The sequence below is a fragment of the Tachypleus tridentatus genome, unplaced genomic scaffold (genome assembly GCF_004210375.1).
Source record: "Tachypleus tridentatus isolate NWPU-2018 unplaced genomic scaffold, ASM421037v1 Hic_cluster_2, whole genome shotgun sequence".
In the NCBI taxonomy this organism is placed as follows: domain Eukaryota; kingdom Metazoa; phylum Arthropoda; class Merostomata; order Xiphosura; family Limulidae; genus Tachypleus; species Tachypleus tridentatus.
In genome coordinates this window covers 34,463,660-34,485,117 of record NW_027467782.1, presented here as the reverse complement: position 1 = coordinate 34,485,117, position 21,458 = coordinate 34,463,660, and the positions used below count along the sequence as shown (strand labels likewise).

General features: G+C 32.7%; 1 protein-coding gene across 16 annotated transcripts in view; it reads left to right on the top strand.

Moving 5' to 3' along the window:
* Window positions 1–21,458, top strand: part of LOC143243114 (serine/threonine-protein kinase atr-like) — a 68,938-nt gene that overhangs the window by 10,326 nt on the left and 37,154 nt on the right. For 12 of the 16 annotated variants that reach the window (XM_076486889.1, XM_076486891.1, XM_076486882.1 and 9 more), the window contains exons 2-8: window positions 3,660–3,799; window positions 4,591–4,734; window positions 7,738–7,837; window positions 14,318–14,438; window positions 16,880–17,055; window positions 19,922–20,117; window positions 20,299–20,409. In XM_076486889.1, the coding sequence (XP_076343004.1) occupies window positions 14,319–14,438; window positions 16,880–17,055; window positions 19,922–20,117; window positions 20,299–20,409 (603 nt within the window). In that variant the 5' untranslated portion in view covers window positions 3,660–3,799; window positions 4,591–4,734; window positions 7,738–7,837; window position 14,318. Of the gene's footprint in view, window positions 1–3,659; window positions 3,800–4,590; window positions 4,735–7,709; window positions 7,857–14,317; window positions 14,439–16,879; window positions 17,056–19,921; window positions 20,118–20,298; window positions 20,410–21,458 lie in introns of all 16 variants that reach the window. The other 4 variants (XM_076486894.1, XM_076486893.1, XM_076486887.1 and 1 more) reach the window with 4 other exon arrangements.

The following is a 21,458-nucleotide window of genomic DNA, read 5'->3' as shown; positions in this document are numbered from 1 at the left end:
GAGGGTTGACAATAACCCATGCAGCAGTGATAATTTTTCTACAATTTTGAGAGAGACTGGCTGTGGTCAATGCCACCCAACCCATGTGCACCAATGGAAAAAGGATCAAGCAAACTTGCTCTCTTTTACTGTTCTTACAGAACTTGATCCTGCCATCATCTGTATGCCATCAATAGACGACTGTGTGACAGCAATAACTGACTGTATTGTACAGAAAGCTGCTCAAAGTATTCCTAAAGCCTTGACATGTTTTCCACAATATCATCATCTGTGGTGGAATCTTGCCTGCCACATGGCACAGAAGACTCAAAAATGGACGTGGGATACTTTTCATAGGTATCCCACATTCTCGAATCGCATCGCTTTCCAACAGGCCCGTGCACATGCTTGGTGGGTAATATGTCAAAGCCAGAAGGACTCTTGGATTAAGTTCACAACCAACATATCTTTTATCACCAGTTGGGCAGAGTAATCACTTCTTTCCTTTGAGCTGATTGTCTCTGTGACTATAATCGTCCCCTTACACTGGCTCTTCATCAGTCTGTCAGTACATTCGGTTGGACCTGATGATGTGCTCTATGAAATGCTGTGCTATCTCTCTCCTGCTTCTCTTGCTGTTTTTCTGATTGTTTTCAACCAGATCTGGCAGGAGAATGTTTTCCTGATGCCTGGCACTGAGCTATATTCCTATCTTTCTCTAAGCCTGGGAAGGATCCGAAGATTCCTTCAAACTACCATCCAATTGCTTTGATGAAATGTCTCTGTAAGACCTTAGAGAGGATGGTTAAAGCTCGTCTTGTTTGGTTCCTTGAAGAAAATAACCTCCTCTCGCCCACCCAGTGTGTGTTCTAACGACAGTGCTCCACCATGGACCACTTGATTCGACCTGAAACATTAATCAGAGAAGCTTTTCTCAAATGACAAAATCTTGTATCAATATTCTTTGATATTGAGAAGGCTTGTGACACAACATGGAGGTATGGCATTTCGCGAGACCTCCATATATATGGGTTACTTGGCCATTTACCCATGTTTATTAAAAATTTTTTAATGGACAGGTGATTCCAAGTTCATGTGGGTTCAACACATTCCTGTCTTTATCTACAGGAACTTGGAGTTCTTCATGGCTGTGTTTTGAGTGACACATTTTTCAGTATAAAGATTAATGCCATCACTGAACTACTCCCTCTTACTGTTGCATACGGTCTCTATGTCAATGACTTTCACATTTCATGTCAATCATCAAACATGCAGTATATTGAGCGACAGCTACAAACTGCCCTCAATTGTTTTCTGAAGTGGATCACTGCAAACAGTTTTAATTCTCTCTCTCTAAAACTGTTTGTATGCACTTTTGCCACCAATGGGGTATTCACCCTGATCCTGAACTCAATATTGGTGAAGTTGTGCTAACTGTGGTCCCTGAAACAAAGTTCTTTGGGCTTATCTTTGACTGTAAGCTGAGCTTCATAACACACATCAAGCAGCTACAGGTCAAATGTACAAGAGCACTGAACATCCTCCATGTCCACTCTTTCACATCTTGGGAAGTGGATCAATGTTCTTTGCTAAAGATATATCAGGCTATTACTTGATCAAAACTAGAGTATGGATCACTGGTCTATGGCTCTGCCAGCACCTTGGCCTTCAAGATCATCATCAGGGACTTCAGCTCTGCACCAGGGCTTTCAGCACTTCCCTGTTCATAGCTTATACGTAGAATCTCATGAACCTTCTTTGCACCTCTGCCGTTTGCAACTGTCTTTACTGTATGCTTCAAAACTTCAGTCCTTACCATAACATTCCACCTGGGATTATGTTTTCCTTCCTCAGTGGGCCATGCTTTTGCAAAATAGACAATCAGCCATTGCTCCTTTTGGCCTTTGTATCCAAGTACAGTTGGATGAATTGGGTCTATCCTTGGATAACATTTGCTGTATCCACTGGTCAGCTCATCCTACCATGGCTTATTACAGTCCCAAGATGTAACCTTTCTTTAAGTCATCTGAGAAAAGCAGACACTCCTGATTGGAAATACTGTATGTTATTTGCAGAACATCTTTCAAACCACCCTTCCATTCCTATTTATACAGATGGTTCAAAATCAGGTGACTCTGTGGGCTCAGCCATGGTTTGGTGGTTGTGCAGAGAATCCTCTCTACAGTTTCTGTGTTCACTGCTGAACTGTATGTCATTTCTCTTGTCCTGTATCACACAGAAGCTAAGCAGTACTCAAATTGTACTATTTATACTGACTCGCTTAGTTCTCTACTGGTCCTTGAATTGTTTCATCTTAGTTCTTACTGATATTCAAAATCGACTGGCCCATTTCTCTTTAACATCTACTTCTGTCCAGTGTTTCTAGATACTGGGCCACATTGGTATTTGCAGGAACGAGCTTGGTGACACTGCAGATAAATCTGTCTGCTCTGGCTCTATCACTGCTGTTTCTGTTCCATACGTGGACTATGGTCCTGTATTCAAGGCTCAGCTTCATGCCAGTTAGCAGTCGACTTGGAGTGAGCAACGTGAAAACAAGCTTTTCTAAATAAAACGTGCTATTGGACTTTGGCTATCTTGCTTTCTTAAGGACCAGAAATGGAAAGAGGAAATTGTCCTAACTAGACTACACATTGGTCACAGTTTTTTAATTCATCGTTTTCTTTTATCTGGGACTGATGCACCAATGTATTGTCTGTTACATTAAGCCACATTTTACTGTTTTGGTGTCATTACGACTTAATTATGGCACCATTTTAAACATGTTTTGTCCCAAGGTTTATTTGTTAGATATTGTTATTGGCAATGGTGACATTGTCCACCTTTGAAATGTTTTTAGTTGTTTAAAGTCTATTAATCTTTTTAATGCTATTTAAGTTTGTTTTTTTTTTTTTTTTACTTTATATATTAGACATTTTTTTGATGTGATTCACTTTTAAGAATCAAAGTACATCTAGTTCGATCTAAAATTAGAAAATGGCCATAACATCCAATAACTTGAAACCAGGAATGGAAAGACCAACTTCAGGTGACTAATGCTACTTTTTAACTACCTGTTGGTCATTCTGGCAAGTTATGATAATTATAATTATGCTATAAAAGTCCTTCACAACTTGTATTACTGTAGTTTTCTTCTTACTGCTGTAGACTAGATGTAAAAGTTGGATTTAATGCTATTTGTGTTTTTAATTCAAAACAAATGTAACTTTATTTTGTTTTATTTTAATTTCCTTTAATGAATTTTAATAATTTTACTTTACTTTTAACTTTTAACCAGATGTTTGGTGCACATAGCCTGGTTGCTAGAACACCAAATCAACCAGCCATCCATGTAATTGTTTCCATGTCTAGTTGCATGGAAATGTTACATTATATTTGGGGGTATCATCATATCATCAGATATTATTCTTTTATCTTAGTAACAGTGAATTAGAAGTATGTTTTTTTATTATGCTGCTTTCAGCTGTGTTTTCTTTTCATGCTAAAAAATGTTTAAATGGTTTAGAAAGATATTTAACATGATTCTCTATCTCAGTTGTGTTTTTCTTTTGTTAGTTTACTTTTTTTATATATATATATACTAGTTTTTCTGTATTCGTCAGACACTGAAATGTAGTTTGTTAAGATTTTAGGGAGTATGTGTTTGTTTTTTCTTCCAGACTACACATGTTGACAGATATGGAGAAAGCAGTCTAAGTTTTTACAGGTCTCTGCCCTTCATTTCAAGGAAGCTACTCCTCAGTCAGTAGATTGAACTCCACTCTTAGAAGAGTGGAGAGGAAGAAGAAAATTGGTTCAAGTATGTGTTTCAGGTTTTACTTTTATTGCAAATAGAATATATAAAACTGCAGTCTCAAAAGCTAGGAATGATTTTTTTATCTAATGATATTGATAATTTAACTTATAGTTTGTATACATTACTGATTATTTCTTTAAAGCTTTAAAGATACCAAATGAGATGTGAAGAGAAAAATAGAAAGCACTTATCATTCTTGTTTTAAAAAAAAGTGTCTCATTATATATCGGGAGCAGCTACTCTAATGATAAGAACTTCAACATTTATATCTTTGATATTGTACATTTTTTAGGTACGAGAACACATTTCTGAGTTTAAAAACATAAATTGTTTAAAGCAGATTATACAATATAAATAATAAAGAATCATTTAATGATCATATACACAAACGTTTTAAAATAATTAGTATACTAATAATCAAAGTCTACATTAAAACAAAGATTAAAATTTTATTAATCTAACCTTGAACAGGCACTTATAGTTCTGTTTGTCTCTCTAGAAATAATTAAAAGTAATATAGAAATGAAATTTACTGAAATACCATGACCCAAACTTAAAGATATACCATTTTAATTATAACAACTGTTTCATTGGTTTTCATATAATATTTGTCTATTTTTACTTAATTCTTTATTTTAAAGGCTAAAATTTAGATGAATTATATTTTATGATTATAAATGTTTGTTAATTGTATTTAACTTCCCTTTAAACAGTACTTAGTAGAGGAGATCTTGAATTAGAAATAATATTTTGTATTCATGAGTGTTTTTTTTTTTTACTTCTTTGTTTTACAGTCCTCACTTCATTATCAGGAACCTCTTCTTAATCTGTACCGGGTTCTCCTTACAATAGCCAAGAACCACATTCCTGAGCAGACCAAAAAAGATTGATTACGAAATCGTAACTTGCTGGTTACAAAGTGCAAAACTTGCCAGAAAGTAGGTTTTATTACACTGCAAATAAATTCTTGTAATCACCTCATCTGTACTGTTCCTTTAACTTTTCAGTCAATTATTAATCTGATCTATTCTTTCATTAATATCATATAGTAACATACATTTCTCTGAAATGTGTATGGAGTATTTCAGAGGCATCAGACCTGGAGGTGTTGTAACATCCCCACTTTTACATATTTTACATGCATAGCAACTGTAAATTATTATATCAATTTTCTGGTGAGGACATGCCCTAAATCTTTACAGACTTAGCTGACTTTGACAGCAGGGGGGAAACACTTTTAGCAGCTTCTTATACTTTAAATTCCTCGTTGTACATTTTGCGTGTCTAGTCAAGCACTCCACCTATTTCTCTCCTTCCTGCACCACTAATACTGAAGATATCACATTGAAAAGTTCCTAAACCTGTCAGTGCATGCATGTAGAAGTTATTACTCATTTCTAATTCTTTGTAAGACATTATTGAGCTTTTATGTACATTCTCACAGAGAGAATATTATATAATGTGTTTATGGGGTATCATTTTCTTCTAACACTTTGTTCACATTAACAGAATCATTAATGTTTATTAAAATATTTTAATTTATAATCACAGTAAAGTTATATATTAGTCTCACAATTTATACAAGTAGCACACCTTGGTTGTAAGCTTCTGATGAAAATTTAAACTAAATGCAGTTTTAAAAAAAACAAATTCGTAATCCAGTTTACTGAGTTAAGTTGGGGGGAGTATTTCTCATCAAAATCTGACTTTTTGATTCTGTTGTTAGTGTCACATAGTAAAATGTTAAAGAAATAATTTATGATCCATGATGGTGAGAAAAACCTGCTACATAGAGTTTTTCTCTGCCCATACCAGCCGTTTTTTACATATATATTTTAATTATGCATTGTCACTTTAGCCTAAAATTATGTCAAGTTAAAAGACATGTATTATTTGTAACCCAGTTATAAGTTTTGAAAGAAAACTTCATATTTAAAATGATTCTATCTTCATAGATAAGGTCCATAAGTTTTATACAGGAATGATCAAACAAAAGAGGACATTACAAACCAAATCATACTGTTTCAAAAATAATTTTGTTTACCATCTGGCATTGCTTTTATTTCTCTTTTGTCAACAGTATGATAATGGAGATTTAAATGTGTGCCATTACTCAGAATATTGTAAGAACCATTGAACTTTGTCTAGAATAGATTATTTTTGAAGTAGCTTAATTTTTAGGGATTAGCTTGATACCAGAGTAGCAAAATGTCCAAAATCGTGAGGGTACAGACCTCAAACTTTACAGAAATATGGAGGCCTACTGATGGATGTAATGAAACTAAAGCTTGTTTCAGTTGATCTGATAGATATTTGATTATGTTCTTCTATCTCACATTTTCTGTACATAAGTGAATAAATACAACATACATGTTTCAGGGGACTGTAAGTCTGGCATAAGAGGTGATGAGGATAACATTTTGTGTGTGTGGATTGACATGGTTCTTGTGCAGAACTGGGTTTGAATATGAAAATGATATTGTATTGATAATTTGACAATTACCCCACTAGCAGTTTTCTGAACTTTAAGGTGGAATTATTCTGTGGCATGGTGGGCTTTTATAATAGATTACTTTTACCAGTTACTGTGTATCTCTTATATTTCTGAATTCTAGTGTTTTTTAGTCTTGATGTTTCTACAGCATATTGGAATCCACAGAAGATGCTGTATATGATCTCTCTCTGTTAGGTGATTTGATGCAAATTAATTACAGTTGTTTTGGCTTCTAAATGCTTTTCTGACTTAATATTGTGTACGTATCCTGTATATGTTTTTTAGAGAAATCTCTGACATATAGTTTTCTTCTTAGAGTAATGCTAAAATAATAGGACTTGAACCCCATATAACAAAAGGTAATATGAATAAATGTATACATCTGGTTACTACTGATATCATACATAATTTACCTAGGATATCAATCAATCTAAACTTGTATAACCCTATTGAAAATATTCAAACACAGAGAATGAGTCAATGATTTTGTTGGAGTGCTGCAGCTCATGTTGCCACATAGTTGTGCTCTGTCTAACGATTGTACATCTTGACAATATTCTGACAGCACAGTCTCCATTACAGAAGGCTCTTTCATGCAACTGTCATGTAGAAATTACATCTGAAACTTGATAATTAGGCTTTTCAGCTCGTAATCTACAGATTACAGGATTGAACCTCATCACTGAACATGTTTGCCCTCTCAGCTGTGGGAACATTATATATTGTGACAGTCTGTCCCACTATTCAGTCTGACAAAGGTTAGTGGTGGATGGTATTGGCTAATTGCTTTCTATATAATTCATCACTCAAAATTAGAGAAGGCTAGTGCAGATGGCTCTTGTGTAGCTTTGCATAAACATTCAACAACGAGTCTCAGGACACCATGCTTTCTATAATTGATTTAATTTATGGGGACATTAGTTTCTCAGTGCTTGTTTTGGAAGTTTGTTAGCACAGGAATCTGTAAGTGCTGTATCTAGGTTTGTTTTTTTTATGATAATAAATGCTCTTTGTTTTAACTCGTGTATTTTTATAGCCACTTCAAGTTCTTGACATGCTTGAAGCTTTCATGTGTTCATCAACTAATCTTGTGCATATTAATAGCTTGTATTCAAGTTCACTGCTAAAGTCCAGAACTGGTACTAGATTTGAATCATTAGAATAAATATTATATTTGATAGTAATTCATCTGATAACTGTAGAATTAGTACCATACACTAAGTGAAGAATTTATTTAAGAATGAGTTGTAATTAAATTATATCATTAGATTTAACTGTTATTAAAAACTAAGAAGTATCTGTGTAATAATTAATTGCATAATTATATTAATTATGTAATAATTAATTGCACTATTATATTGCATACATTATGATTAGAATCCATTAACTGTACAATGAATCATGTCCATTAATTTTCAGAATAGTATTTTCAACCTGTGTTTTTTAGAAGTGGTCATCAACAGAGGGCTTATAGTTGTCTGCTAGAAGCTTCAGTATTAAACATACCTGAGACATTTGTGGAAAAATCTAAGTGGCACTGGAATAAAGTAAATATAAATCTCAGTGGTAATATTTTTTGTAATTATTAAAGCAGATACTGTTCTTAGTTGTTTGTAAAACTTTTGATGAAATTATTTAAAGTACCTCTTTTTAATATTTTTGAAATGCCAAAATTGTGAAATTGGAAGCTCCAGGATTTTGCTGTGATTTAAAATTTTTGAACTATTATGTTATAATGTAGTAAATTTGAAAATTATTAATTTATAAATGTCACTTTTTTAAACTTTGAAACTGTTAAATTATGAACATTGTATGTTCTAAATGTATACATTTGGAAGTACAAGATTCTGGAACTTAAAAGCATTAAGAATTTAACCTTGGAAGTGAAAAATTTTTATATTTGAGGCAGTAAAAAATGTTCTCTCATCAAACACCATAACATTTGGTATTTCTAAACTGTAATATTTACTTTGAATCTGAGTTTTTGTGAAGATTATAATGATGAATTTGTAATTAACAAAAATGTTACAGCAGTCTATTTATTTTGGCACTTTACTGGCAAATTTTAGTGTTTAGTTATAACAGTTTTCTGTCGACTTGCATTTTTTGAACTAATAGTAAATAAATAAATTTTATTTATGCATATGATTGTTATCTCAAATTAGAACCACATCAGTGCAGTATTAGTATCTTATACCTCTTAAAAAAGAAACAATTAGTTCAAATGTGAGTTGCATTACATCAAAAATAAAATTTCCAAAATATATTTATATCTTCTTACCTTACAGTTATTATTCAGCTGCTATGGTTTCTTTTCCTTTGTCCATCTAAGTATAGGTCTGATTTTTTTCTCCCTTGCTCCAGTGTTTTATTTCACCTTTAAATCTATCTCATTACACTTTTCACCTACATCAATGTGACCTCTGTTTTAAAACTGTATATAAGCATTTCTTAACAGGTGCATGTAGTACAGTTGTTGAAGATATTTTATGCATTTTTTCAGGTTATATATTTGACTTTCATGAAGTAAAAAAAAAAAATTGTTTGGTATGTACGTTTACAGCTTGAATTCATGAATTAATGTATCCAGCATGGAAACAAATTAGGCCTCTCCTATCTCACCTCTGATATATAACATTGCTCCCAAATTGGGAAAGGAGTCGCTCTTAGTTGAGGCTGTCCATGACCTTATCTGTAGTAAGGTGGAAACATAGGTTTGATGTGGTGGTCTCCAGGGGACTGTGATGCTGAACTTTTAGGTGATCCTGGACATTCTGGAGAGAATTTAGATTTGCTTTTTCTTGTGCCTTCCTTTCATCTGTTTGCTTCTAATGAGGCTAATTTTGATCACCTTTTACCAACTTCTTTTCTTTACTTAGTTCATTCAGTGTGTCATGTTTTTTGTCATTACTTGGTGGGTTTTCCTTGGGGGTGGAAAGGTCTGAAGGTGAGTACTTAGTCCTCCCTCCATTCCCTAATACTGAGGCTCATATAGAGATGTTTACTGCTCAGTTTGGTGAGTACTTAGTCCTCCCTCCATTCCCTGATACTGAGGCTCATATAAGAGATGTTTATTGCTCAGTTTTGTGAAGGGACAGCTATGTCTTGTCTGCCATGTTTGTCAGAACAGCATGTTTAACTCATTATCATGAGGTAGATACACGTTTAGACTCTCAGAGAATAGATCAGCTCCTGAAAATGTTAAGTTAAAGAAGTTTATGCTTAATCTGAATATATCACAGTTTTGTAGGATTTGTTTGACCTTAACTAACACTGTAATATTTACTGTATGGACACTTTTTTTTCTCCTCATTTCAGTTGTCGACTTCAACACTTTCCTGAATTTCGTGGCTGGTATTTCATTGAAACATATTAGAGGGCATTTGTCTACTTACTGACAACCTCCATGTGTTATATGAGTCCTTTTCTCAAACTCTTGATTTTTGCAGGCATTCCAGACCCTTCATATTCAAGGGCTTATGTCACCCATCTGCATTCGTCTTAGTTGTTGGTTGCTTGACTTTCCTCAGCTCTTACAGGAGGTCTAGTTCCAATGTTGTCCTGACCCTAACAACAACCCCTTGTTTCATCATTACTTACAATATTTTATGCCCTTATCTACAGGGTTCCATGTTCAATTGATTGGAGTATTGCCAGCAGTGTAAATGACTACTGTATTCCTTTGTGTCCTGTGGGGACTCATCTACATTAATTTTTGTACATGTAGAAAACCTTTACCACAGATCCATGGGTACTACAGGCCCTTGCATCAGAATTGATCATTCATTTCTCATATCCACTACCATTTTTCATCATCTTATAGTATTTCACTTCCTGCAAGTCCTCAAATGTTTTAACTTCATTCCATCCATGGTTATCAGAGATGTGTTGGTCATTGGAGTGATTGAGAGAGTTGTTTCAGTTCTTACTAAGGTTTATTTCTGTATATTTGTTGTGCCCATATTGTCATCAGTCTTTTCATTTAAATCAATTCCTAAATCTTCCACAGTTCACGGTGGAGTCATTCCTCATTCTATATTGGTGTTTTTTTGTTGGGAATGTTGTTGACCATGTTTAATGTTGCTAATGCCTATCTACACATTTCCATGGTGAAGTCATCCTGCTACTATCTATGTTTTGTGCACAAGGGTTTGGTGCTGCAGGTCATCTCTCTGCCCTTTAAACTCACACTGGTTCCATATGTTTACAGTTTATAGTTCATGTTATTTTCTTTACCCTATCTCAAAATGGAATCAGTCAATATTAGCTATCTCGTAAGCACCAGAAAAAAACAACCAAAAAAGCACCCATCTTTTCTTTCCAGAATGACTTCAAATTGTAACATAAACCTACATTCTTTTATCCCAAGAAGTTTTAAGCTCATAGCAGAATAAATCTACTTATAATTAAACCATTATCCCACCATTATAAGATGTTAATCACCTGGGAAACATGCAGCTCACGTTACATTAATAAATTAAATTTACTCGTGAGTTGCTTGCTCATGAAAAAATATTATTATTACTTATTTTGCCTAAACTAAACTAAAAGGATACTTATTTTTACACTTTAGTTACTTTTATAAATATACATAAAAATAAAATGATTAACAATTTTCATTTTTTTCTTGCTATTGACTATTAAAGTTTACAAATCTTTTTTTAATTAACCCCATCCTCTGGGCCTGTGCACACACCATTACATGGACATCTTGCTACTAGTAGCAGCATCACAGCACAGTCAGATACTATTTCTCTAAAGCAAAAAAGATAGAATTTATTATCAGAGCTAAAACTTCTCATTTTCTTTGGAACACTCAACTACCAGCCTTTTGGTCTCTAGTAACCCACCCTTAGGCATTGACAATAGTTCTATTCAGTCATAACTGGACTGGATTGTGCTTATACACCTACCCACTGATTAATCTGTTACCCAGCTTCCTAGCAATGATTTCTTCAATCTCTTGTCGTATTCTGTTGATTGCACGAGATTGGCCTAATCAACCCTTATCTCATATACCATGTACCACTTTTCCCTTAGGGTTTATTTTATGTTGCTTCTGGCCTGTGGACATCACCAGTCAGAGTTATTTGCATTACACTTACAGAGGACACTTTTTCATTCTACCCATGTTTTTCTGTACCCAGATAGGTCCTCCTTACCTTACCACTGGCAGCCAGGGAAAGGGATAAATACTTTTCACTGATTCATCTGACCTCTTTATTTTCACACATATAAATGATGGGTCCCCATTGTTTCTTATGTCTAATGAAGGCCTTGAGGTGTTAGGTTGCCTAAACTAAAGGTTTTAGTGGTGCTGGACAATGGCTTTTTATTTGTGTCTCTTTAGTTTCCCAGGGCTTACCTCTGGTTACCTCAATGGGATGAGTGGTAGAATTGATCCATATTGATTTTTATGGGCTCTCTCTGAAGGCAAGGAAAATTCTACAAGTCTCAACTTATCAGATTCATCACATTTCTATGTTCATCGTGGCCCAGTTGAATTGCTCACTGGAGGACATTCTGAGCTTGTGTGTGAACCTTCCCCAATACTTTTATCTCACATTATTTACATAATCTGGCATTATCTTTCTTTGAGGTTTTTTTTACTACCCCTACATCTATGTTAACCTCATCTGCTAGGTTATACTGAAAGGTGAGTATTTGCATCACTAATCTTCTCTCTTTTTTTTTAATTTCAAAATTCTACTTTTTGGTGAGTGTTGCCCAATCAAGTGTGCTTTTATCAAACCAAATTCACTCTAGCAACTACTGACACAGTATACTTTATCTAGGTTGTTACAGGCTCTGTGGAAATATGGTGTCACATACAACCACACAGAGACAGACTGAGTGGTATTACTCTACTATGCTGGATTACCACTCAGAAAATATAATGAATAAAGCATAAGGGGTTCTTCCCCATCTCTGCTGATCAGTGGATTGAATAAATCAGGGTCAGTTTGCTTTTAAAAATTTAGGAAATTTGGTTCACTTACTTTGCTGATTCTAGAGCATTGTTTTTCAGGACTTCTCTAATGTGCACTACCCCTGCCCCAGTTAGAAACCTTTCTACTCAGGATTTTGAGTGTTGTTTTTTTTTTTCCAGATTTTGGTAGGAGCAGCACCAGCTTAAACAGGAGCTTACTCGTAAGAGTAGTTCAGTTTCGACACTCAGCTATCCAGTTGGGTTTGGTGTGGTCTTTCTTCTTGATTAATGTTGGTTCAGTACATTGTTCATTGTCACTTCATAATTGTGGATGCAGAGTAGTCCCATTCTGTGTTTTTGGTTCATCACAGTTTGTTCCATATCTTTCCAGTAATTCCAGGGACAAATGGAATTTATGCTGCCCACTTGGCTAGGGAGAGAAGATGAGTGTCTGTAGTTTCAGATTGGATAAGTTCTGTTTCCTCAGGTTAAATATTGCATGCAGTGTCATGTTATTCCAAATCTGTGGTTTTGCCTTTGGACTTCTTCAGTTTGAGGAAAGGGCTTGTCCACATTGGTGTTATTTATTTACTTCTTATGATTCCAGATGCATCACTCTGTAGCTATGGGTTTGGATCCATCCTGTCTCACACACACATATATATATTATGATCCAAATGCCCTATCCACCAACATGGGATTTAGGAACCATGATCCTGTGATTCCAACCCTGAACAGTGATATCTTGGATATGTGGTTGGGGCTTGGCCAGTGATTATAGCATATCATTTCAAGTTCCACATCCACTGCACAGTTTAGTTTCTGAGTGTGTAACATGCCTGTTGTGGCTGTGGTGCAGTTCCTCACTATGTTGTTAGTATTATATATTTCTCTTAGTATGTCCACAGTCTATGCAGACATTCATGTCTGAGGGAGGGACTGTGGATTGGGTCTGTCTCGAAAAAATGTCAGTGTTGTGCAGAGGTGTTTATGAACACTATCAATATAAGATAGAGGGCACATTGATGTAGGTATTAACTTCAACTTACTTTTTACTTGTGAACAAATTCAACACTGTAGGTTTTAGATTACATGAAAGTTAACAATTTCCAAATGAGTGTTGCTCTCTTGAATTGTAAGATTTATAGTTTAAAGTAAGTTTGATTTGTTTTGAGTATTTAATGTTATATGGTTTGGGTTAAAATAATGAACAGTAAGTTTTCTGTGAAAAATCTTACATTTTAAAATATTATCATATATTTCTGATGTACTAGTTTTCTATATATTTTGTATAGAAAACAAGCTATATTTTTTCCCCTACTGATTGAAAAGTTATATCTGACTTTTAAACTATAACACCTCAAATTGAATGATCATGTGTCACTTTTTTTAACCTAATATTATATTATACTTGTGATAATATAGTCTTAGATCACTGTATTAAATGATCCTGTTTCCATTCAACTGTGCCTAATGTTGAACTGTACTTGTGATAGTGTAAACTAAGATCTCTGTATAGAATAATCTTGTTATTCAACTAGGTCTTTTCTTGAACTGTACTTGGGATAAGCTAGTCTTTGATCTATCTGTATAATATTTTGTTATTACTCATCTAGGCCTAATATTGTATTTTATTCGTGATAATGTAGATTTGTAACCACTGTACTGAATGACCCTGTTACATCTTACTGTGGTCTAGTATTAAAGAAAAATGGAGAATAAAAATTTATACCACAAAAAATGACAGATAGCCTGAACACCCTTCCTCTGGTGATATTAAAATTTAATGAAACAGAAGGGTTGATAACACAGTGTTATCAAGTAAAGAATCTTCAAAACGGATGTTGTACAAGATATTTGTAGAAACATACATGTGAATCAGTAGTAAATCAGTATTATTTTAAAATTATGTCAAAATTGATATGTATATAAAAATTGAGGTTTTAAATGTGTTTAAGTTTTTAGTAGATATTGATATCAGTTAAATAGGATGACACACCAAAAGTTATATGATATGCAAACTTGTCATGTTTCTAAAATTTTAATAGCCAGCTAGTACTCTGGTACCTGTATGCTTATTTTGTGACTTGTTATACAGAATGAACAGGAACAAGCTATCAATATTCTTCAGAAAGGAATTCAGGAACATTTTCCAGATGTTTCTCAGTTCAAGAATAACCCATCTCAAAAAACAGAAAGAGGCTGCTGCTTGTGCCAAGGTAATAATGGATGCTACTTATACAGAAGTTTTGACACTTATGTTACATTCCTTAGATCCTTTTTGCTGATAACAATGTAGAAAATATTAAACATGTAGAACAGAGATATACAACATGTGGCCTGCAGGTCAGATTTGGTTCACCAACTCACTATACAGCTCATGACATGAAATTATAGTGCTTAAATTTGATAGTTTTTGTTTTTTATCTGATGAATTATTTTTCATCTGTTATTAAATTTAAGAGTTTCTATATCACAATTTAATAGACATTTGATTAGTTTTTTAGTTGGTACAAAATATAAAGGACTCTTTTTTGCTTATTTTATAGAAAGAAATGTTATGGCCTGCCAACTCTCACACTTTCAATTGGCCCCAACCAAATAGAGTCAACATTTTATAGGCTGCAGGTTGGCCTGAATTTAAATTGTGATTGATTGTTTATCTATTTTAATATTGTGTGTTATTCTTTAATGTATAAGATACAAAGTTTAAGTGTCTTACATTCAGATGTTTATTAAACTACTTTGTGTTTGTGTTATACTAATTACAATAGCATAGCTAATAATCCATATTTTAATAGTGTATAAGTTTTAATTCTACAATATTTAAAATCATGTATTTCTTCTGTTCTGACACCTTTTCTTCTAGCATGTCATCTTTCATATTTTATCAACCACTATTCAGAAAAGTAAAAAATTCAAAGTAAATTTCTCTCTATACACTCATCATGACTCAGACAAACCAGATTTTTTTATAGCCTTCAATTCTGTTTGGTTACAGAGCTATCAAAGAGAAAATCAGACCCTTCCTGTCACATCATGCCTTTCACAGTTCATCAGTTGTTCTCTCTATGTTTAATGATATGTTACCTATGATCAATAGAAAGTCAAGGTTTTTATGTATCAAATGGCATATTGTACAATGTTCTGAAATGTTGATGTCACTCGGAGTACAAACGTCATTCTTACAAGAAAGTTAACAACTACGTTGAATGAATTTGTAACGACTTTTGTCACATAGCCGGAAAGCCAGGGAAAATTTTGAGAAATCTATATTGTTTGGTGCATTATTTAATTAAATACAAATTATTAAATGCATTACTATTAGGAGTCTAGCATAATTAGGATGAAGTCTCTTTAATAGTCAATAGCAAGAAAACATGAAAATGATTAAGCATTTTATTTTTCATGTTTATTTTTTATGTATATTTATTAAAGTAACTAAAGTGTAAAAATAAGTATCCTTTTAGTGTAGTTTAGTTCAGACAAATTAAGTAATATTTTTTTCATGAGCAAGCAACTCACAAGTAATGTAATTCATTAATGTAATGTGAGCTGCATGTTTCCCAGGTGATTAACATCTCATAATGGTGGGTTAGTGGTTTAGTTATAAGTAGGTTTATTCTGCTGTGAGCTTAAAACTACTTGGGATAAAAGAATGTAGGTTTATGTTACAATTTAAGTCATTCTAGAAAGAAAAGATGGGTACTTTTTTGGTTGTTTTTTTCTGGTGCTGACAAGGTATCTAACATTGACTGATTTTATTTTGAGATAGGGTAAAGAAAATAACATGAACTATAAACTTTTACTGGAACAAAAATTGTTTGAAACGTATTACTTAGGAGATTATAGGGACTACACAAAGGAAATTTGAGATTCTTGAGGTGACAAAAAGTTTTTTTTTTATTTTAATATGAAAATTACTTTGCCTGTGGACTATTCAAAGTAAATGCTCAATAAATTCGTGAAAAAATCTCCATTGTATTTTTTTTTAATTTTTCACTAAAGATATGATTTTTGTATGTGAATGACTTGGAATGTTAACTGAAAGTATGCCAAATTTTGTGAGGACAGATACACTGTATTGAAAGTTAGAAGTATTAAATATAGAAAGAGTAGAAATGAGTGCAAAGAGGTCTTGTGGTCAGTCAAGTCAACCAAGCCCATGTTGAGAGAGTTAACAATGGTATTTCTTTTTTGGGTATTTTAACAAAAGCAAAAATACATAATAAGTGCTTCATTTTTAACTTTTCTAATGGTAAGTTATGATTTAAGAAAGCTGAAGTTTTCCATTCTCATTTCAAAATATCTAATATTTTTGTGAAATATATACTGCCTTTGTTACACTCTTAAATCCTCCAGAGTTTTAATAGTTTATTCAACTGTAAAATTTGAAGCTTCAGTCTGATCAAATAATGTAAAATATTATTCCATCACCCTAAACTATTGGTATCTTCTCCTTCCATCTGGGTTATTAGTGTGTAGATATAAAATCATAATGTAGATTGGGTGTTTTGAATAAATTCAAATCTGAATACTGTGGTAGTTCCATCTCTGTATAAATTTTGCTTAGGACCACATGAATAATATAGAGCATATGAAATAATTTAAGATAACTAAGTTCATTTATTGTAATACCACTTTCTGTTATCTTTATTAGGCAACATTAATGCTTGTCAAATATAGTGAAGAATCGGCTGTCTTGGAGAGTAATGCCCTTATTCTAATGTACCGAGTTGTGGTTGCCATTCAGCCTGAATGGGAAGAAGGTCACTTCCATTTAGCCAAGTATTATGACCGAGTTATGACTACATTAGAGAAATCAGAAAAGAAAAGGTGTGTGTACCAAGGTTGTTTTGTGTTTATTTCACAAAATATTTTATTGCTAAATTTCTTACACAGTATAAGTATATGTTTTTCACACTCAGAATTTTTTCTTCATTGAACAAATTCATCATTATATCATATACATCTATGCTGAATGACTTGGCTTGACAATTTCAGGGTTATGTTGCATTTTACAAACACTGTTGAATTAACATCTTCTGATAAATTTTACTATTTTTTCTTTTAAATCTAATTTGTCTTTATATTTTTTATGTTTAACGTTTTCTATACAAGCACCCTTTTCTGCACTTTGCAACCCTTTTACAGAATATCATGATAGTAGTATCAACATCTTCAAATAAAGATGGTCACAAATAAAGTTAATAAATCAAATGTTAAAAACATGTAATATTATGTCAGTTTGAGTTCTTAATTTTATACAGTATGAAAATTGTGATGTCTACTCCCTAAGTCTCCTCTCTAATTAATTTACTATCCCTTCAAGGAATAAGGAACTGATGTAAATTACTTATTATAATATTGTTACTACTCAGGCAAAGCATAATTTTTGTAGTGATTAACCCCATTGAGGCAAATTTTCCTATGGATTGGAGGCAGAGGGCATGTTATCATGTTTGTAGAGTTATATTCAAAATATTATTGAACTACTATTTTATAAATTCATGTCAGTAAATTTGGCATAAAACTATACATTATTTAATTTCTTAATTTGAAAATAAATATCAAAATAAGATTGCTAAATATCAGTTTTTTTTGTCATGTGATGTGTTTGGTCATATTACATTTTATAAAGCTCACAATACAACATCTCTAGTTTCTTATGAGTTACAAACTCAAATTATTAATATTGCAAGCTGGAATATAAAATAAGAACCTCTTATATTTTCTGTGTCCTGAGATATCATTCTGTTCAATGAATCCACCATAATTGCTCTGTCTCCTTTTCCATTTTTCGAAACCATATTTTTACACATAACCCACTGCACTTCATGAGGTATACATAGCAAATCAAAAGCTCAGACTTCTCCTTCACATTCTTTTCTCAGCCTTTGCAAGGCGTAAGTACTAAAGAACCACCTTTTTTAAATATAGACAAAATGGAGATTGGATGTATTTTTTAGACCCAAATGCTGCTTAGTTGATAGCCTTGATACATTGCAGTGAAATTCTATGGCATTTACATAATAATTTATATATTTTTTTGTCATTTCAAAATGCATATATAAAATTTAAAAAGATTATTTTGTTTTATATTTTTCTCGTGCCAAATTTAACAATGTTTACAGTTTATGCCAAGCAAGTATAAACCTTAACATTTGTAGTTAGCAAAGATAATTATTTTCTATATTTTTTCACATAGTTTTCTGTTTTATGAATAATGACTGAAATTTAAAAATTAATTTGAAAATAGTAATAATATACATACATTCATAATGTAACTGAAATGTGATTATATTTTACAAAACACTAGGTGCACTATTTGTAAAAAACTAAAACAGTTGTACTTTTTAAAGACCACTGTTGGATATGCTAACATGAGCTGCTCATGTGTCACGTGATTGCAACTTTTGTGGCATTACTGTTATTCAGACACAGCTGAAAGCTCAATAAAAGATAATAAATGTAAATAGATGAATAATGTTAAATTTCAATTATGCTTTGTTCATTCTAAAATTACTGTAATATGTTAATAGGAAACTTCAAATGTTTATTTTAAGTACAGGATGTTCGGAAAGTCACTGCGCAGTTTTATAATCATGTACATGTTTTGACTGTTTTCTTTGGCTGTGATATGTAATTAAGCAATACAGGGTTTTATATATAAGTAGAATACAAGGAAAATAAGGGATTAATGTCGAGAAAAATTATACCAGTGACAAGTTTATATAAACTATGTCAAGTGTGTGAGTGGTGAATAAACTTAGCTGAATATGTCTAATGTTACTGGAACCATTATCTCAGTTTAGTGAAAGTACATTTGCTTTGATGACTTCTGTTGTTTATTAACATGCCTTTCCTTTCCAATTTTGGGTTTTGTTGGAAAACAGTTTTGTTTCCTAGTAAATAATAACAATTCTTCAGAAGGTATGCTCATGGGGTAGGTAATTTTATACACTAATGTCAGTTGCATGTTTGCCAAGTGACTTACTACTTATATGGCAAGATTATTCATTAGGCTTGTTTCAAAATAGCTTTAAGCTATTTAGGATAAACAAATTGTATTGTTATGTAACAATATGCAATCATTCTATAAGGAAAAGTATGATGTAGATTTATTGTCTAGTTATTTATGGTGTCTTCAGGTTGGTAAGCATTTGATACTAATTTAAAAGGTTTTAGAATTGTACAGATGAAGATTTGCAATTTTCAGATAAATAAAAGTATTTTTCATCTTAAGATTGAAATTACTTTTCACTCTTGGAAGTCAGCATTTTGACTTCATGTGTTCATGATGAAGTTTTCAGTAGAAATACTTAATTAAAAAGTCATTCTGTTAGATACAAAATAGTGGTAATATTTACTGATACTCTGCAAAACAGCATGAAGATATTCTTACATTATCAGAAGTTATATTATGACTAATATAGTGGTTACCATGGTGGTTGCAAATGAGATGTATATGGAAAGAGTTGAAAACTAACATGGTTTCCACAATTTTATCCTTTGTAAAACTTTTTATAAACTCAGTTTGTTTTTGTTTCAACTTTTAAGTTTGAGACTCATTACAAAAAATATTTTGGCAAATAAATACTATCTTTTATCTCTAGTAAACCCCCTCATCTTCTTTTTTGTGGAAAGTAAAGAGATAAGAATGTTATTACAATGGTATATTTATTAGATGTCAATATTTCAGTGAAGTTATTGTCCACATGGTTCAGTGCTATGGGCGCTCTCTACAGTATGGATGCAGACATCTTTTTCACTCCATGCCGAGGATGCTGTCACTTTGGTTCGACTTAGGCACACAAGTTGTAGAGCACCAGAAGAGTAAGAAACCTCCTCAGAATCTGGAACAGTGGGAAAGGATGTTAAACGTTATGACAACCAAAGTAAATAAAATCTTTTCTGTTCTTACAATTCATTGTTGTTTTCTGTTTGGTAACAAAAAGTATTATTATTTTATTATTATGTAGAATTACAGGTAAGACAGTAACCATACCTTAAGATTTAATTTCTAGTATACCAGTTTCTATGGATTGTATTTTATTCACAGTTCTAATAATTTTTCAGGTCATTCCAAATTTTGTGGAAAAGCTTCCTCCATATCTATTTTATACAGCATTTTCTCAGCTAATCTCTCGCATATGCCACTCCCATCCTGGAATATCATTACAGCTTCAGGTATGTATAGAAATAGTAAGAAAGGAAGAAAATTGTATATATTTATTCCTAGAGTAGATTAATTTTTCATTCAGGTATATTTTAATCTTTATTATTTTGGCACAATTTATTAAGTAGATGATATGTTCATGGGTACTGAAGGTTAATCATACTTGATGAATTACATACGCTAGTGGAGTGATGTGTTGCTACAGATATAAGTGTTAATGATATGTTTAACAGATTTATATATTGAAGTTCACAGTTCCACACTATTTAATAATACAGTGCTGTCATATTATAAGACTTGTAGGTGGAGGAACATATCATAGGCCTTTCATTTCATGTAATGAAATTATTAAATGATTTAGTGCCAAAAACAACATTAACATAAGGAAGGCAGTTTTTCACTTTTCATCAGTGAAGTATTGAAATTTTGTGACTAAACAATTAGGACAACAACAGACTCAGAAACTACACCCTAAACCAGTTGGAACAATGCTATCATCTGCAGAACAGGGATTTTGATTATCAAAAGAACCCCTAACCCAGATGATCACTGAAACAAATTTTATTGTACCACTAGCTAGATAATAAAGAAAGTTTGAGGTTGAACAAATCTCATTAGCCAAAAGTTTGCAAATTACCAACTAAATTTCAGAATCATATAATTTTTTTGAAAAAAATGGGTAAATAAACTCGAGTCACACTAATTCCACCTGATCACATATGTATAAAGAGTTCATAAAAGTTTAGAAAGTTAATAAATTTCAAGCCAGAAGCCCTTATTCTGAAAAGTTCTTAAAAAGTAAGGGAAAAAAAATTGCCTTCCAGTATGGTACATTATACCCTCTCAAATGTTGCTCCCCATACAGAAATGTTTTTTTCATATGCAACACGTCTTGAGCATTTACATACCTTATAATCAACTGATTCAAATGCATCTCCCCTGTAAATCATCATGCAACATCCCTCTAGCAAACAAAAAGTAGTGTGACACACACTCTAGACACATGTGACACTCCAATTGAATTTTGCCAAATTATCATTTCTCATTTGACAGTACTCAT